Source organism: Anas platyrhynchos, chromosome W (assembly GCF_047663525.1).
Source record: "Anas platyrhynchos isolate ZD024472 breed Pekin duck chromosome W, IASCAAS_PekinDuck_T2T, whole genome shotgun sequence".
Taxonomy (NCBI): domain Eukaryota; kingdom Metazoa; phylum Chordata; class Aves; order Anseriformes; family Anatidae; genus Anas; species Anas platyrhynchos.
Window position 1 is genome coordinate 9,756,558 of NC_092620.1, and position 18,916 is coordinate 9,775,473.

General features: G+C 48.2%; 1 protein-coding gene across 23 annotated transcripts in view; it reads right to left on the bottom strand.

Annotated features, from left to right (window-relative positions):
• LOC113841376 (transportin-1) overlaps positions 1-11,329 on the bottom strand; it is a 51,480-nt gene extending 40,151 nt beyond the window's left edge. For 8 of the 23 annotated variants that reach the window (XR_011805565.1, XR_011805566.1, XR_005261339.2 and 5 more), the window contains exons 1-2: positions 10,907-11,329; positions 9,073-10,801 (exon numbers count right to left, since the gene is read on the bottom strand). Coding sequence is in view for 3 of the 23 variants with exons in the window: in XM_072030487.1 (XP_071886588.1) it covers positions 9,073-9,088 (16 nt within the window). In the remaining 20 variants the exon portion in view is untranslated. The other 15 variants (XM_072030480.1, XM_072030482.1, XM_072030476.1 and 12 more) reach the window with 6 other exon arrangements.
• Between the last annotated feature and the right edge of the window lie 7,587 nt (positions 11,330-18,916).

An 18,916-nucleotide genomic window follows, 5' to 3' on the forward strand; every position in this document is an offset into this window, starting at 1 on the left:
TCAGATCTGGAAAACAATGGGGCCCTTCCCAAACATGGGGCGGCTTCTAGATCTTTCTCACAGAAACCACCCCTATGGCTCCCTGCTACCAAAACCTTGCCACGTAAACCCACTACAGCTGCCTAAGCCTCAGGGCTGGTATTTGGGGTGTCTCACCCCGGTGCCTTTCTTTCAGGCCTGGCAGGGAGTTGCTCCACCAGTCTATCTCCTGCTCACACTCCCTGATAGCCCTTCACCTCTCCACCTCCTCCTTGAGCTCTGCCACCAGGCTGACCAGGTCATCCACCTGCTCACACCTCACACACATGGTGTCTCTGCCACCCTCAGATGGCAGCAACAGGCATCCCTTCCCTCCAGCGTGTCGACCGCACCACACAGCTTGGTGTCATTGGCAAATGTGCTGATGCTGCACTCAATCTCACTATCCATGTCACCAACAATGATGTTAAACAGTGATGGTCCAGATACTGGCTCCTGAGGAAAGTCGCTCGTTACCAATCTCCACCTTGATGTTGAGCCACTGACCTGCCAAATAGTTCATCCGTGAAATCCATGTCTCTCCAATTTAGAGACAGGGATATCATGGGGGACAGTGTCAAATGCTTGGCACAAGTCCAGGTAGATGATGTCGGTTGCTCTTCTCTTATCCACCAATGCTGTAACCCTGTCATAGAAGGCCACCAGATTTGTCAGGCATGATCTGCCCTTAGTGAAGCCATGTTGGCTGTCACCAATCACCTCCTTATTTTCCATGTGCCTTAGCGTAGTTTCCAGGAGGATCTGCTCCATGACCTTGCCAGGCACGGAGGTGAGACTGACTGGCCTGTAGTTCCCCGGGTCTTCCTTTTTCCCTTTTTAAAAATGGGGGTTATGTTTCCCCTCTTCCAGTCAGTGGGAACTTCACTGGACTGTGATGACTTCTCAAATATGATGGATAGTGGCTTAGCAACTTAATCTGCCAGTTCCCTCAGGACCCTCGGATGCATCTCATCAGGTCCCATGGCCTTGTGCACCTTCAGGTTCCTTAGATGGTCTTGAACCTGATCTTCTCCAGTAGTGGGAGGTTCTTCATTCTCCCAGTCCCTGCCTTTGCCTTCTGGGGCTTGGGCGGTGCGGCTAGAGCTCTTGCCAGTGAAGACTGAGGCAAAAAAAGTCATTGAGTACCTCAGCCCTCTCCCTATCCCAAATAACCAGGTCTCCCGTTTCCTTCCATAGAGGGTCCACAATTTCTAGAATCTTCCCTTTATCATTCCTGTACGTATAGAAGCCTTTCTTGTTGCTTTTGATGTCCCTGGCCAATTTTAATTCTAATAGGGCTTGTGCTTTACTAATCTGATGCCAAGCTGCTCGGACAATTTCTCTGTATTCCTCAGAGGCTACTTTTCCTTGCTTCCACACTCTGCAGGCCTCAGTTTTCTGCTTGAGTTTGGCCAGGAGCTCCTTGTTCAGCCATGCATTTTTGCTTGACTTCATCTTTGTTGGGATGCATCCTTCCTGAGCTTAGAGGAGGTGATCCTTGAAGAATATTAACCAACTTTCTTGGTCCCCTCTTCCCTCCAGGGCTTTGCCCCACGGGACTCTACCAAGCAGATCCCCGAAGAGGCTAAAATCTGTTCTCTCAAAGTCCGGGGTAGCAAGCTTGCTGTGCTCCCTTCCTTGCCGCCTTCAGGATCCTAAATTGCACCATTTTGTGGTCGCTGTAGCCAAGGCTGTTCTTGAGCTTCACATTCCCCACCTTGTTGGTGAGAATGAGGTCCAGCATAGCACCTCTCCTTGTTGGCTCCTCTATCACTTTCATCACTGTATTCCAGAAACCTCCTGGATTGCTTATGTCCTGCTGGGTTGTTCCTCCAACAGATATCTGGGTGGTTGGAGTCCCCCATGTGTGGTGTAAATGCCTGAAGTAACTAGGAAAATAAAACTAACATTCACACTTTTAAGGAAAAGGTACAGCATTGAAGAGGCTTTCAGGGTAGGGCATAACTGCATTATCTGAGCATTCCCTAGGCTCCCAACCTTAGATGCTATCGCGCTGGGGAAACTTGGTGTGCTAGCTCTAAGGAACACCACGGAGCATAGAGTGGAGTGGAGACACCACGGCTAGGCTCTGTAATCAGGTGGGGCCTCGATTGTTCTTGTGCACAAAGCTGCACTTTTTGCCACCCTAAGCCAAAGACCTGTCATGTTTTGACAAATGCTGTACCCTAGTGTACTTTTTGCTCATTATAATATCATTATAATACCAAAACACACCTCCATCCCAAAAGCTACCCGCCTCCAAGGTGCGACCACCCCTCACTGAGCATGCGCTCTGAATTTCTCGGAGCCTATTACTTTAAACGGAGACGGGAAAACTTTACACCAATCATAACTAAGATATGCTTGACTAGAGCCACTCAAGCTCCACCTAAAAGATAGAAAATAATATAAATTGGCCCAAGAGAGAGGGGATGTTAGGGAAGATACCATTGTTAGGGGAGATACCATCCCGAGGACATACAACATCCTTAGGACCTCCTGACTCCTGGGATCAGTCGACGGGCTGAGCCTCTCTTCCCCCCCCATTGGGACGCCTTTGGGTGAGATCTGAATATTTGCTTATAAATCTCTATAGAGTCTTTGATCCTTTTTAACGCGTTTATTTCTAGGCTGCGCACCTGTAACACCTGTAACACCTATAACACCTATAACATCTGTAACACTTGTAACATCTATAACATCTGTAACACCTATAACACCTATAACATCTGTAACACCTATAACACCTGTCACATCTGTAACACCTATAACACCTGTGTATTTCATGCATACTAGCCTGCTTTTGCAGATAGTCACTATCACCGGCAATCCAAAAGAACCTGATTATCTGTTGCTGTAATAAACCATACTTGATTGCATTGTGATAGCTCTCATTAATGCAACTAGGGTGAGGGTGGTTATCCGTGATAGTTCAGTGTTCTGAATCTAACCAGACCCCCAGACGGTTAATGCATTGTTGGTGAATGTCTGAACGGACCCCCAGGTGGTTAATACGTTTTTGGTGAATGTCTGAGCGGACCCCCAGGCGGTTATTACGTTTTTGGTGAATGTCCGAACGGACCCCCAGTTTTGGTGAATGTCCGACTGGTTCAGTACTCTGAATCCAACCGGGCCCGTAACGGTTAATCAGCTACACCCCTTTAACGCGACAGTAAAATTGGCGTAGTCGGCAGGATTGCTATGGATAAACTACTGCAAAAATATAAATGTGCCCCTTCCCAGGCAGGGAAGGAGTTTTCCCAAAAGTTTTGGAAAGATGAGGAGAAAGTGGTAGAGCACATTGAACAGTGTCAGGCTTCACGAAAGATTGGTCAAAGAAAGGGTAAAGGTGCGATTTGTGCTGTGTTAGGAGCTTGTTTGTCTTGTGCTCGGCAAAAAGCTAAGGAAACTCCTGCTCCCAAACTGATCTCTGATGCGGAACATACAGCTTTGAAATCAGAGATTGATGTGTTGAATTCATCATTGGCCTTTGAAAGGGAGATGGGAAAAACATTAGGAATCAGAGTGGATAAACTTTTGGATGAAAATGACAAACTTGTGAGTGAAAATGATAAACTTGTGCATGAGAATAATCATCTTAAACAATTGCTGGAGAGGGTTAGTCATCTGTTAAATAAAGTACAGCCTTGTGCTCCGGTCAAGCAGATTCGTAGATTGCTGCATAGTGTAGAGCCTGAAAGCTGGGACAGTGATTTCTGGTCTGACAGTGATGACGGTGTTGAAGAGATTTCTGATTCTGAACCCCAATCCATTTCCTTGAGACCTTTGGTTAAGACTGAGACTACTGTTGATGATAATGATGAAATCCGCACTACTGTGCGAACGATTCCGTTGCCACCAGCAGAGTTGGTTAAAATACAGGAGAAGTTCTCAAGGCGGTCAGGGGAATCAGAAGTTGAGTATGTGTGTCGAGTTTCTCTTAAAGAAGGAGATCGAATGATGTTGAGTGAGGAAGAAGTAGGAGGCTTTTGGAGACCTGGAGTATTTTTAACCACCACACCAGGAGCTGACCTGGCTGTAGCAGTACAGAAAGCAGCCTGCATTCAGGCGATATATGAAAGAGATGAATTAAGGAAATCCCCTATGTTAGCTCCTATTGATCCAATTCGGTTAACCCCTCTCATCCGTGGACTCCCTGATTGTCTTAAGATGTTTGTAGCAAACACACAAGATCACATACTAGCTGCTTGTAGGGATGATGATAGTGGTTGTAGGCAAAATCCTAACTCCCCTATTCCCACCTGGAGTGAATTGGTACAAGACATAGATAAGTATGGACACCGAATGGGCTGGATTAATTCATCCAGTATTAAATCCCAAGACCACTCTCGGCGAGTCCGCCAAATCCACACTAAAAATCCCAGATATCCCAAATTCAAAGAGAGGTTGAAACCTAATAGGGAACGAGGTGAGTTGTGGTGTCAGCAAAAAAACTCTTATCCCCGGGGAGGGCAATGGGCCACCCTGCTCAGCGGGTATTAGCAATTCAATGGCTCTCTAATGAACACTCTGACCCTATCATTGCCATTCCTTTTGAACCCCCAAAAATATTGGTAAATTTTCTTATTGACACTGGGACCCAAATGTCAGTAATTACACATGAGACAGCACAAACCCTGAGCATAACACCTGGTCAACGCAGGGTTAAATTCACGGGAATCAATGGTGTGGAAAAACAATGCCCCACTGCAAAAATTTCACTCTGGTTGCCAGAGGAACAAAAATTAACCAGGGTAGAAGTATTAGTTGGTGCTGCATATACTAATATTTTAGGATTTGACATACTGCATGGTTGTATGTGGAAACTCCCTGATGGAACTGTGTGGAGTTTCGCGACACATCAAAGGGATTCAGGCACCATGAGACTGAGCCTGTTACAAACATCCGTACCCCTATCCCCTGCTAAAATCATTAATGATCCGCAATATCTGTTGTTGTGGTTGGAGTCCCCCATGAGGACCAGGGCTTGCGAACGTGAGGCTGCTTCTGTCTATAGAGAGCCTCATCTGCTTGGTCTTCCTCATCAGGTGGCCTGTAGCAGACCCCCACTATAATGTCACCTGTCCCTGCCCTCCCTGTAATCCTGACCCATAAGGTCTCTGTCAGCTCCTCATCCATTCACAGGCAGAGCTCCACGCATGCACTCCAGCTGCTCATTGACATAGAGGGTGATGCCCCCTCCTCATCTCTTATGCCTGCCCTTCCTAAAGAGCCTGTGTTCCTCCATTCCAACAGTGCAGTCATGGGAGCCATCCCACAGTATCTCTGTAATGCCAATGAGGTCATAGCTCTGCAGTCGTGTACATTTCTAACTCTTGTTTATTCCTCATGCTAAATATGTTAGTGTAGAGGTATTTAAGTTAGGCCCCTGATGAAGCTGACTTACTGGGGCCAGCTTCCAGTCGACTGGGGCCTCTCCAAATTTCCAAGATTGTTGAAAAACAATTAAAAGAAATCTCACAATAACATCAGCCAGCTCTTTGAGTACCCTGGGATGAATCCCATCAGGCCCCATAGACTTACGTGCATCCAGTTGGAGTAGTAAATCCCCCACAAGTTTGGAATTGGCTGGGAGTTTATCATTTCTACAGTCACGGTCCTGCAACTCAAGGTCCCAGGGCCCCCGTCATCAGTGTTGAAGACAAAGAAGGCATTAAATATCTCTACTTTGTGTATGTCTCTATTTGTGAGGTGCCCATCCTCATCAAGTAATGGACCAATGTTTTCTCTGGTACTCCTTTTGCTGTTAATATACTTAAAGTCCTTTTTGTTGCCTTCCACAGTACTGGCCAGCTTTAACTCTAATTGAGCTTTGGCCTCACAAATTATCTCCCTGCAATGTTGAACAGCATCTCTGTAGTCCTCCCATGTCATCTGACCTCGCTTCCAGTGTCCATACACTTTCCTTTTCTGCCTAAGCTCTAGAAGAAAATGTTCCCCTCAGAAGTGAATCACCGATGACAATAACCATTCTTTTTTTTTCTTGTCAGAGATGGTCATGATGTAGGGGGGGTAGGCTGACTTCCCCTTGGTGACCTCTCCAACCCATAATGACCTTCATCCACATCATAGGAATAGTCAGCATGGATTCACCAAGGGGAAGTCATATTTGAGCAATCTGATATCCTTCTATGATGAGATGACTAGTTGGGTAGATGAGGGGAGAATGGTGGATGTGGTCTACCTTGACTTCAGCAAGGCTTTTCACACTGTCTCCTATAGCATCCTCATAGGCAAGATCAGTAAGTGCAGCCTAGATGACTGGACAGTGAGGTGGATGGATAATTGGCTGGATGGCAGAGCTCAGAGGGTTGTGCTCAGTGGTGCAGTCTAGTTGAAGGCCTGTAGCTAGCAGTGTGCCCCAGGAGTCAGTATTGGGTCCAGTCTTGTTCAACTTATTCATCAACGACCTGGACAATGGAATGAGAGTTTGCTGAGAACACAAAAGCTCGGAGGAGTGGCTAATAGCCTAGAGGGCTGTGCTGCCATTCACAGGGACCTCGACAGGCTGGAGGGTTGGACCGAGAGGAACCTCGTGAAGTTCAACAATGCAAGTGCAGGGTCCTGCACCTAGGGAGGAATAGCCCCAAGCACCAGTACAGGCTGAGGGATGACCTGCTGGAGAGCACCACTACTGAAGCAAGTTCAGAGGAGGGCTACTAAGATGATTAGAGGACTGGAGCACCTGTCATATGAGGACAGGCTGAGAAAACTGGGCCTGTTTAGCCTGAAAAAGGGGAGACTGAGGGGAGGGTGTCAAGAGGGTAGAGCCAGTCTCTTTTTAGTTGTACCCAGTGCCAAGACAAAAGGAAACAGGCACAAATTGAAGCACAAGAAATTCCATATGAATATGAGAATCACAGAATCACACAATTGAAGGGGTTGGAAGGGACCTCAAAAGTTCATGGGGTCCAACCCCCTTGCCAAAGTAGGTTCCTCAGAGCAGGCTGCCCAGGTAGGCATCCAGACAGGCCTTAAATATCTCCAGAGAAGGAGACTCCACAACCTCCCTGGGCAGCCTGTTCCAGTGCTCCATCACCCTCACCGTGAAGAAATTCTTTCACGTGTTGGTGCGGAACTTCCTGTGCTCTATCTTGTGACCATTACTCCTTGTCCTGTCCCTACAAACCACTGAAAAGAGGTTGGCCAAATCCCTCTGTTTCCCACACCTCAGGTATTTATACACATTGATGAGATCCCCTCTCAGTCTTCTTTTCTCCAGGCTGAACAGACACAGGTCTCTCAGCCTTTCCTCATAAGGAAGATGCTCCAGGCCCTGTATCGTCTTTGTGGCCCTCCGCTGAACTCTTTCCAGGAGATCCCTGTCTTTCTTGTACCGGAGAGCCCAAAACTGGATACAGTACTCCAGGTGAGGCCTGACCAGGGCAGAGTAGAGGGGGAGGATTACCTCTCTTGACCTGCTGGCCACACTCCTTTTAATGCCCGCCAGGATCCCATTGGCCCTCTTGGCCACGAGGGCACACTGCTGGCTCATGGTCAGCCTGTCATCCACCAGGACCCCCAGGTCCTTCTCCTCAGAGCTCCCCTCCACCAGGTCGTCCCCCAGCCTGTACTGATACATGCGGTTGTTCCTTCCCAGGTGCAGGACTCTACACTTGCTCTTGTTAAACCTCATTTGGTTTCTTCCTGCCCATCTCTCCAGCCTGTCGAGGTCTCGCTGAATGGCAGCGCAGCCTTCTGGCGTGTCAGCCCCTCCTCCCAGCTTTGTGTCATTGGCGTACTTGCTGAGGGCAGACACTATTCCCTCATTAAGGTCGTCAATGAAGATGTTGAACAAGACCAGACTCAGCACCGACCCCTGGGGAACACCGCTATTCACAGGTCTCCAGCCGGACTCTGTGCTGCCGATCACCACCCTCTGAGCTCGGCCAGTCAGCCAGTTCTCAACCCACCTTACTGTCCACTCCTCTATCCCACACTTTCTCAGCTTTGCTATCAGGATGTCATGGGAGACAGTATCGAAAGCCTTGCTAAAGTCAAGGTAGATGACATCCACTGCTCTCCCCTCATCTACCCAGCTGGTGATGCCATCATAGAAGGCAACGAGGTTGGTCGAGCACGACTTCCCCTTGGTGAATCCATGCTGACTACTCCTCATAACCTTCTTCTCTTCCAATTGCTTGGAGATGGCATCCAGAACGAGCTGTTCCAACACCTTCCCAGGATCAGAGGTGAGACTGACTGGCCTGTAGTTTCCCGGATCCTCCTTCTTGCCCTTCTCGAAGACTGGAGTGACATTGGCTATCCTCCAGTCTTCAGGCACCTCTCCTGTTCTCCAGGACCTTTCAAAAACGATAGAGAGCGGTTTGGCAATCACCTCTGCCAACTCCCTTAGCACACGTGGATGCATCCCATCGGGACCCATGGATTTGTGTTCATTGAGCCCACTCAAATGCTCCCAAACCACTCCCTCATCAACCGGGGGGGAGATCTCCACTTCCCAGACTCTTTCTCCTCCCTCCAGGGTTGAGGAGTCCCGGGGGGGAGTCCTTAAAGCAAAGACTGAAGCAAAGAAAGCATTCAGTATCTCCGCATTCTCAGCATCTCCCGTTACCAGGACACCCCCCGAGGGGGCACTTCTTTACTGTGAGGGTGACAGAGCACTGGAACAGGTTGCCCAGAGAGGTTGTAGAGTCTCCTTCTCTGGAGATATTCAAAACCCTCCTGGATGCCATCCCGTGCAAGGTGTTCTAGGTGAACCTGCTTGGCAGGGGTTTGGACTAGATGATCTTCAGAGGTCCCTTCCAACCTCGGCCATTCTGTGATCATCACTTGTCTGTCCATCAAGTTCCAGAGCCTCATACCTGTTGTATAAGGGCACCTGGAAAGGCGAGGTAGACAGGGAAGGGATTTGTCTGCTTGGGGTGGCAGGCAAACATGTAACATATACATATGTATACATTGTTACATACATACACAGACATTTTCAATTACAGGACATGTCCTGTCAAGTTATAATGAAACATTTTCCCAAGCTGACATACAATGATAAAAATATGCCACAAATCTAACCTTTCCAATCCAACATATGAGGACCTTCTTGAAAGCACAGGTATCTCAGCACAGCAGGGAGTTACTACTGCCACTTGAAAAGAATTTGAAACATCAGTTAACTGCACCTTTGTTTAGTCAATTTGTACTCGTATTCAGGACAGCATCCACTATATTGCCCATCCTGCACATACAGTGCTATTTTTCAATACACAAAGCAGATGCTATTAAGTTATTTGAAGCAGAACTTTAAAATATAATTTCACATTAAAACTATTGTTGCTGTAAACATTTTTGTATTTGAAATACTGAAGAAGAACACCTATTTAAGTTTAGAGCATTATCAGAACTTATTCACTTTGCATAGAATTTTTCAAAGGAAGCAATAGCATCTTGAAAAGGTTAAACATCTGCAAGAACAAGATGATTAAGATGAAAACTAACCACCTTTTAGATAAGGGCAGAAGCCTTCCCAAGCCTGACTGCATCTGTTAGGAAAGCCCAGCAGTCAAGTAAATTTGGCTTCAAGCTAAACTCTTAAAATAAACATATATATGGGTCTTACCTATGTCAGTGAATTATTTTGCTTTATGTGAAGACCTTCAAGCAAATGCCTTAAAAAGGGATCAAAATGATAAACTCATAACCTTCATAGATGTTCAGAAGGACTTCTTTGTATTTCAAAGCACTTATATGTTAACTTAAAGAGCAGGAGGCAGTAGGTAAGAGTTTGATTTTTCAAGATCTATGCTTCTATTAGTCTTAATTTAAAATTTTCCCCTCAAACTTTGTTCCTTAAAACTCTGCTATTTTATCATTTCTACAATCAAAAGAGACTTAAGGGGGAAAAAAAAATAAATACAAAACACTAACATCGAATGCACTGCAAAGCAGCACGAGAAGCTGCATACAGTAGATTACCCCCTTCTTGTCAATTTGAAAGACAAATAAGAAGCAGTATTTTAGGCTCAGGCTTCCAGACAAGCAGCAACATCCTCACAATGCAGCAAAACGTGCAGCGTCAGGGCCAGCGAAAGCATGCAGGCAACGGCTCCACCAGCGGCACATACCCCCCACTAGCTCCGGCTTTCGTCTCGAATCCCAGCGCCAGATTAGCTCAAAGGCTCCTGCTCGCTGCCCCTCCCTTTCCCCCCTTTGCCGCATGGACGATGGGTACTCCGCAACGCGATGCGAGCTCTGCCACACGGGCAGCGAACCCCCCCTCCCCGCCCCCCCCCAGCCCCCTTGGCGCGATCCGCCACGGCGAGGGCGGCGCTCCTGCCCCGCCGCGGCTGGGCGCTGGCAGTGGCCCAACGTGGGGGTAATCCGGTAAAGCGACAGATACCGAAGCAGCCACGCCAGGATTTGAAAAAAAAAAAAAAAACAAGAACCCTTAGCCTTTCTTTTTTTTTTCTTTTTTTTTTTTTTGATACCAACAGGTGTCCAGACCTGCGGCGGGAGAAGGCGACTCTACACAGCCTTTCAAACGCCGCGCCACACGTCCATCCGTTGAGCCGGCGGAGGCTCGGCTCAGCGCGCCGCCACCGCAGTGCTGGTCTGCGGCCGCGCAGGCCACACTCCCCCCACCCGGCTCCCCAGTGCCCGCCCGGGCCCCCCTCTGCCCTGCCTGTCCCGTGCAGGCTTCGGCCAAGGATACATGTTGCACAGCTCTCTGTGTGGTAGTGTCTGGAGATTGGGACTCCCTGAGTAGCTGCTCGTCAGGCTTCCACTCGTACTCCATCTTTGCTTGCTGGAAAACACCAGAAAACAGGAGGACGCGGTTAGCAACGCAGCAGACCCCAGGCCGTGGAGGAAGAAGGGATCAAGCGAGCGGCCAGACCCGGCCCACTCTCACCCCTTTGGTCCGCCAGCCCAGAGCCCGGCCCCATGACCGGCCGGAACCGACCTGTTCCTGCTGCCGCCTACTGAGCGCCGCACCGAGCCGACAGACAGCGCGAATTTGCAATCTGGCCCTAACAGCCGCCTTGCGAACTCCTGGGTCCTAGTGCCAGGCACGCCTCCGACCGCCTGGGCCGCCTCGAACCCGCCAGCGTCGCTGTCAGCCTTTCCCGGGTGCGTCCCACACCGTCAAAACAAGGTGCTTCTTCCTCAGCCCCCCGAATCGAATACAAATAGAAAGCTCCAGCAGCCACGACACGCGAGGGAGGAAGCCGCCCGGACCTGGCCACCTCGGGACACTTGTGGTTGCGAACACCGACAGGAGGTTGCAGCCAACGGAGGAGAAGCAGAGATGAGAAAGCAGACACAGGAGTTAGGAACGTCGTTACTGTTTACCATCTGTTTTACTACTGTGTGATTTGGTTTAATGTTGAGTAGATTTCAGAAGTTCTCAGTGTCACATGTATAAAGAGGGAATAGGTCTGACTACACAAGGAAGGGGGGAAGAAACTTAAAAGAAACTGTTGTGAATACCTAGTGTATCTTATCCTTAGCCTCAAAATATATATTTTAAGGGAGATCTCAGGACAAAAATATCAATTTATACATATGTATATCATATAAATGTATTATATATATATATATTATCATAGTGTTGTGGTTTAACCCAGCAGGCAGCTAAGCACCACACAGCCATTCGCTCACTCCCCCACAGTGGAATGGGAGAGAGAATCGGAAAAAAAGTAAGAGTGCAAGAACTTGAGGGTTGAGATAAGGGCAGTTTAATAAGAAAAGGGAGAAAACAAGAATAAGAAAAAGAAAAGTGTCGTGGTTTAACCCGGCCGGCAGCTAAACACCACGCAGCCGTTCGCTCACCCTCGCCCCTCCCTCTCTGGGATGGGGGAGAGAAATGGAAACTGAAGCCCGTGAGTTGAGATAAAGACAGTTTAATAAGACAGGAAAATAATAATAACAATAACAATAATAATAAAAATAATAATAATACAATGATGATAATAGTACTACTACTAATAATGTGTACAAACAAGTGATGCACAATGCAATTGCTCACCACCTACTGACCGATGCCCAGCCTAACCCCGAGCAGTCCGCCGCCCTTCCCCCGGCTAGCCACCCCTATATATTGTTTAGCATGATGTCAGATGGTATGGAATACCCCTTTGGCCACTTTGGGTCACCTGTCCTGGGTCTGTCCCCTCCCAGCTAGTGCTGCACCCCCAGCCTGCCCGTTGGCAGGACAGAGCGAGAAGCTGAGACGTCCTTGGCTTGGTGTAAGCACTGCTTTGCAGCAATTAAAACATCGGGGTGTTATCAGCACTCTTCTCATCCTAAGCCAAAACATAGCATTCTACCAGCTACTAGGAAGAAAATTAACTCTGTCCTAACTGAAACCAGGACATCTATCCACCCCTTATTCCATACCATTTATGTCATGCTCAGGTTACACTCTTTCCCATACATTCTAATTAATCACCATTTTCATGTAGGGTATATAGTAGTCATGGTAGTGATGACATACAGTATTATATAGTAATTAACATGATACAATTCAGTTCATGGGCTATTCTCACCCAGTATTAAATCTCCTTGAGGTACACACCGGACCTCTCCGTTCTTTTGCATCACCCACCAAGTGTATCCAGGTCCCTGAGCGAAAGCAATTCCACGAATGGGTTTGCCTTTTCCTGAGGCAGGAGTAGCCCAGACTGTTTTACCCAACATATTTCTTACATGCACTACAGGAACTTTATCCCCTTCTACAGTACGTAACAGGTTTGATTGGGCGGGTCCAGCTCGGTTGGTAGATCCCCTAGTATTGACGTATCCCAATTTTTGAATGTCCCAGCGCCCATTGCTTTCAATGTAGTCTTTAACAGTCCATTGTATCGTTCAACTTTCCCGGAGGCTGGTGCATGATAGGGGATGTGATACACCCACTCAATACCATGCTCTTTGGCCCAAGTGTCTATAAGGTTGTTTCGGAAATGAGTCCCATTGTCTGACTCTATTCTTTCTGGGGTGCCACGTCGCCATAGGACTTGCTTTTCAAGGCCCAGGATAGTGTTCCGGGCGGTGGCATGAGGCACAGGATATGCTTCCAGCCATCCGGTGGTTGCTTCCACCATTGTAAGTACATGGCGCTTGCCGTTGCGAGTTTGAGGGAGTGTGATGTAATCAATCTGCCAGGCCTCTCCGTATTTATATTTCAGCCATCATCCTCCATACCAAAGAGGCTTTGACCATTTGGCTTGCTTGATTGCTGCACGTTTCACAGTCATGAATAACCTGTGCTACAGCGTCCACGGTCAGGTCCACCCCTTGATCACGAGCCCATCTGTATGTTGCGTCTCTACCTTGATGGCCTGAGGTGTCATGGGCCCATCGGGCTATAAATAATTCACCTTTATGCTGCCAATCCAGGTCCACCTGAGCTACTTCAATCTTAGCAGCCTGATCCACCTGCTGGTTGTTTTGATGTTCTTCAGTAGCCCGATTCTTGGGCACATGAGCATCTACGTGGCGTACTTTCACAGCCAGGTTCTCTACCCGAGCAGCAATATCTTGCCACAATGCAGCAGCCCAGATGGGTTTGCCCCTACGCTGCCAGTTGTTTTGCTTCCATTGCTGTAACCATCCCCACAGGGCATTTGCTACCATCCATGAATCGGTGTAGAGATAGAGAACTGGCCATTTTTCTCCTTCAGCAATGTCTAAAGCCAGCTGAATGGCTTTCACTTCTGCAAACTGACTCGATTCACCTTCTCCCTCAGCAGCTTCTGCAACTCGTCGCGTAGGACTCCATACAGCAGCCTTCCATCTCCGATGCTTCCCCACAATACGACAGGACCCATCAGTGAACAGGGCATATTTCTTTTCATTCTCTGGCAACTGGTTGTACAGTGGGGCTTCTTCAGCACGACCCACCTCCTCCTCTGATGATATCCCAAAGTATTTGCCTTCTGGCCAGTCCATGATCACTTCCAATATTCCTGGGCGACTGGGGTTTCCTATTCGAGCCCGCTGAGTAATCAGTGCAACCCACTTGCTCCATGTAGCATCAGTTGCATGATGCGTAGAGGGGACCCTTCCCTTGAACATCCAGCCTAGTACCGGCAATCGGGGTGCTAGGAGGAGCTGCGCTTCAGTACCGACCACCTCCGCAGCAGATCGAACTCCTTCATATGCTGCCAATATCTCCTTTTCAGTTGGAGTATAGCGGGCCTCAGATCCTCTGTATCCCCGACTCCAAAACCCCAGGGGCCGACCTCGAGTTTCCCCAGGTTCTTTCTGCCAGAGGCTCCAGGTGGGGCCGTTCTCCCCGGCTTCAGTGTAGAGCACATTCTTTACATCTGGTCCTGTTCGAACTGGCCCAAGGGCTACTGCATGGACTATTTCCTGCTTGATTTGTTCAAAGGCTTGTCGTTGTTCAGGGCCCCATTCAAACTCATTCTTCTTACGGGTTACTTGGTAGAGCGGGTTTACAATCAGACTGTAATTTGGGATGTGCATTCTCCAAAACCCCACAACACCTAGGAAAGTCTGTGTTTCTTTTTTGTTAGTTGGTGGAGACATAGCTGTTATTTTGTTGATCACATCCATTGGGATTTGACGACATCCATCTTGCCATTTTATTCCTAAAAACTGGATCTCTCGTGCAGGTCCTTTGACTTTATTTTCTTTTATGGCAAAACCGGCTTTCAGAAGGATTTGGACTATTTTCTTCCCTTTCTCGAAAACTTCCTCTGCTGTGTCACCCCACACAATAATGTCATCGATGTACTGCAGGCGTTCAGGAGCTTCCCCCTGCTCCAGCGCAGATTGGATCAGTCCATGGCAAATGGTAGGGCTGTGTTTCCACCCCTGGGGCAGCCGATTCCAAATATATTGGACTCCCCTCCAAATCAAAGCAAATTGTGGCCTGCACTCTGCTGCTAGAGGGATGGAGAAAAATGCATTAGCGATATCAATTGTGGCGTACCACTTGGCTGCCTTCGATTCAAGTTCGTACTGGAGTTCCAGCATGTCCGGCACTGCAGCACTCAGTGGTGGCGTGACTTCGTTCAGGCCACGATAGTCCACTGTTAGTCTCCACTCGCCATTAGACTTTCGCACTGGCCATTTGGGACTATTGAAAGGTGAATGAGTCTTGCTGATCACTCCTTGGCTCTCCAATTGACAAATTAGCTTATGGATTGGGATCAGGGAGTCTCGGTTAGTGCGATCTTGCCGCCGGTGCACAGTTGTGGTAGCGATTGGCACTTGCTGTTCTTCGACCCTCAGCAACCCCACAACAGAGGGGTCCTCTGAGAGACCAGGCAAGGTAGATAATTGTTTAATGCCCTCTGTCTCTAAGGCAGCTATACCAAAAGCCCACCGGAACCCTTTTGGGTCCTTGCAATATCCTCTTCTAAGATAGTCTATGCCAAGGATACATGGAGCATCCAGGCCAGTCACAATGCGGTGCTTTTCCCACTCATTCCCAGTCAGACTCACTTCAGCCTCCAATACAGTCAACTGCTGAGATCCCCCTGTCACTCCACAAATACAGATGGGCTCTGGCCCTTTATAGCTCGATGGCATTATAGTACATTGTGCACCGTTGTCTACTAAAGCCTTATACTTCTGTGCGTCTGACGTTAAATCCACACAGTCCAATAAACTCGATTGTCCCTTTCCTTCCCCTGGCTGGAGTCAGGGCCCCCTAATCCTGGTCAGAATCTTCTTTGTTTCTGTGTTTAAAGAACTGTCTGCTGGAAGTTGGAGCAGCAAACTTTTCGGAGAATCCCTTTTTCCCAATTGTTTTCTTTTGCAACTCACGTACCCGTGCCTCAAGGGTCACGGTAGATTTTCCATCCCATTTTCTCATGTCCTCTCCATGGTCTCGTAAGTAAAACCACAGGGTGGCACGGGGTGCGTACCCACCATATCGTCTTCCTTGTGTGGGTGAACGCCTACCCCTGACAGCTGAGACACTGCTTTGTACAGGTACGGAGGAGAATAATCTCTCTTCAAGTTGGTGAACCTTTTCAGAAAGTTTCTCCCAGGTGTTCTCTTTTGGTCGGTGGACACTGGTTGGTTCAGGTGGGGAGGACGATAGATTCTCTTCAAGTTGGTGAACCTTTTCAGAAAGTTTCTCCACAGCTGAGACGCAGGCCTGTAAGGAAGAGGAGAGTCTTTCTTCGTACTGCCGGAGTTGTATAGCCGCTTCATCCACTGTGGGTTCCTCATCCTCTTTCCAGGCCATTATTGCCAATGAGCTGGCATATGATGATGGTGCACTCATGAAAACAATGGGACATCTACCAGAAGCCACTTGGCTAGTTGACAATAGGGGTCTGACAGCTGTGCTGGTCCTGCCGAAACAAAACCCCTACACACAGTGAAAGGAGCTAAAGTTCCCGTAGTGCATGTAGGAAGGTGGATGGGGAAGGCAGTGTGGGTTGCTCCTGCCTCGCGAAAAGACAAACCCACTGTGGGATTGTCTTCGCCCAAGGACTGGTGTATACCTGTTGGGTCATGCAAAAATATGGCGATATCAAGTGCGTGCCTCAAGGAGATTTAACCTTGAGAGAAAACTAATCTGTAATCTAAGATATATTTTGTAGGTAGACGCTGAAAGCGATTAACAACAGGTCAGCTTTGCAAGGAACCGGGCAGTGCAACAAGGACTTGAGCTAAGCTGGTGCTGGCATCCAGACATACAACTCCGCTTGCCCTGAGTGACCACTTTGACAAATGAAGACCAAATCTTCAACAGTTCTTATGAACATTTTTCCAAGAAAGACTTATAGAATGAAAAGATATACCTGCCTATTAATCTGTTAAAGGACAAGGAATAACGGTGATGAGAATACTTACATGCTAAAGTATGGGGGATCTGAGAGTGACACAAATGTTATGGAATAAGGGGTGGAGGTTGTACTGGGTCTGGCTGGAATGTTAACTTTCCCGGCAGCAGCCCATACAGTGCTGTGCTCTGCACTTGTAGCTAGAACAGCACTGGTATCACACCAGTGTTGTGTCTGCTGCTGAGCAGTGCTGGCACAGCATTGGGAATCTCTGTTAGCATCTCTAACCCTCCTAGGGGGTGGGCAAAAAAGTGAGAAAAGAAACATCACCAGGGCAGCTGACCTAAACTAACCAAAGGGATATTCCATACCATATGATGTCACACTCAGCAATAAAAAGTAGAAACAGGAAAAGGAGGGGAGGGATGGGTTCTTGATGTGAAAAAGTCAGTCCTCCTGATGAACACTTTTCATTGTTCCATACTGACATGAATCAGATGAACATATTTCACAAGAAGAATCCAGAAGCTGCCCCATGTAAGATAAGGGCCAGTTTCAGATGCCTCCAAAGGGACTCACCACTGCCCAGAGCTGAGCCATGGATGATCCAGTTTGTGCCTCTGTGAGAGCACACCCAAGAAAAGGAAAACACAAAACAACAACAACAACAAAACAGAAAATGAAATAAAATAAAAAATAAAATAAAATAAAATAAAATAAAATAAAATAAAATAAAATAAAATAAAATTAAAATAAAATAAAATAAAATAAAATAAAATAAAATAAAATAAAATAAAAACCTGCTGCACAACAGCATCTGGGAGAACGAGGAGTGAGAAACCTCACTGCAGACACCAAGGTCAGTGAAGAAGGAGGGGGAGGAGGTGCTCCAGGTGACAGAGCTGAAGCCCCCCTCCGTGCTGTAGCAGGCCATGCCCCTGCAGTCCATTGTGTACCATGGTGGAGCAGATCTCCACACTGCAGCCCGTGAAGAGGAGCCTATGCAGGAGCAGGTGATTGGGGGGTGGGGATCTGCTGCCTGTGGGGGTCCCAAGCCACAGCAACCTGCTCCTGACGGATGGACCCTGCGGCACAGACCCACACTTGGAGCAGCTCCTGAAGAGCCCCTGCCCATAGAGCTCCCCCCACAGGACCAGCCCAGGAAGGATGGCACCCCGCAGGAGGGACCCCACACCAGAGCAGGAGAGAGAGTGACTGTGAAGGAGCAGGGGAAATGAAGCACCATGGACTGACCACAGCTCCCACACCCGGCCCTCCCCGTGCCACTCAGGGCAGGGAGGAGGTGGAAGAGAGTAGATGGGAGAAGGTGCCCCCAGCTTGTTTCTTTCTTTCTCACTGCTCCAGACTGTCAGCAATAGGCAATACATTTTATTAATCTCCCTATGCTAAGTGTGCCAAATGGTAAGGCTGATATCCCCTGGGGCAGTCAGTTCCAGGTGTATTGGATGCCCCTCCGATTGAAAGCAAACTGCGGCCTGCATGCTGCTGCCAAAGGGATGGAGAAAAATGCATTAGCAATATCAATTGTGGTGTACCACTTGGCTGCCTTTGACTCTAGTACGTAATGAAGTTCTAGCATGTCCGGCACTGCAGCACTCAGCGGTGGCGTGACTTCGTTCAGGCCTCGATAGTCCACTGTTAGCCTCCACTCACCATTAGAGTGGAGGCATTAGAGTGCCTAATCTTCTCTGTGCTCAAAGCAGATAGGCCAAAAGCCCACTGGTACCCTTTTGGATCCTTGAAAGTCTCTCCTCTTCCTTACAAGCCTGAGTCTCGGCTGTGGAGAAACTTTCTGAAGAGTTCCACCAACTTAAAGAGAATCTATCTTCCTCCCCACCTGAACCAACCAGTGTCCACCAACAAAAAGAGAACACTTGGGAGAAACTTTGAAAAGTTTCTTGGGAGAAACTTTTCTCTTGGGAGAAACTTTGAAGATTCTGACCAGGATTAGGGGGCCCTGACTCCAGCCAGGGGAAGGAAAGGGACAATCGAGTTTATTGGACTGTGTGGATTTAACGTCAGACGCACAGAAGTATAAGGCTTTAGTAGACAATGGGCAGGCTGGGGGTGCAGTAAGAGCTGGGAGGGGACAGACCCAGGACAGGTGACCCAAACTAGCCAAAGGGGTATTCCAT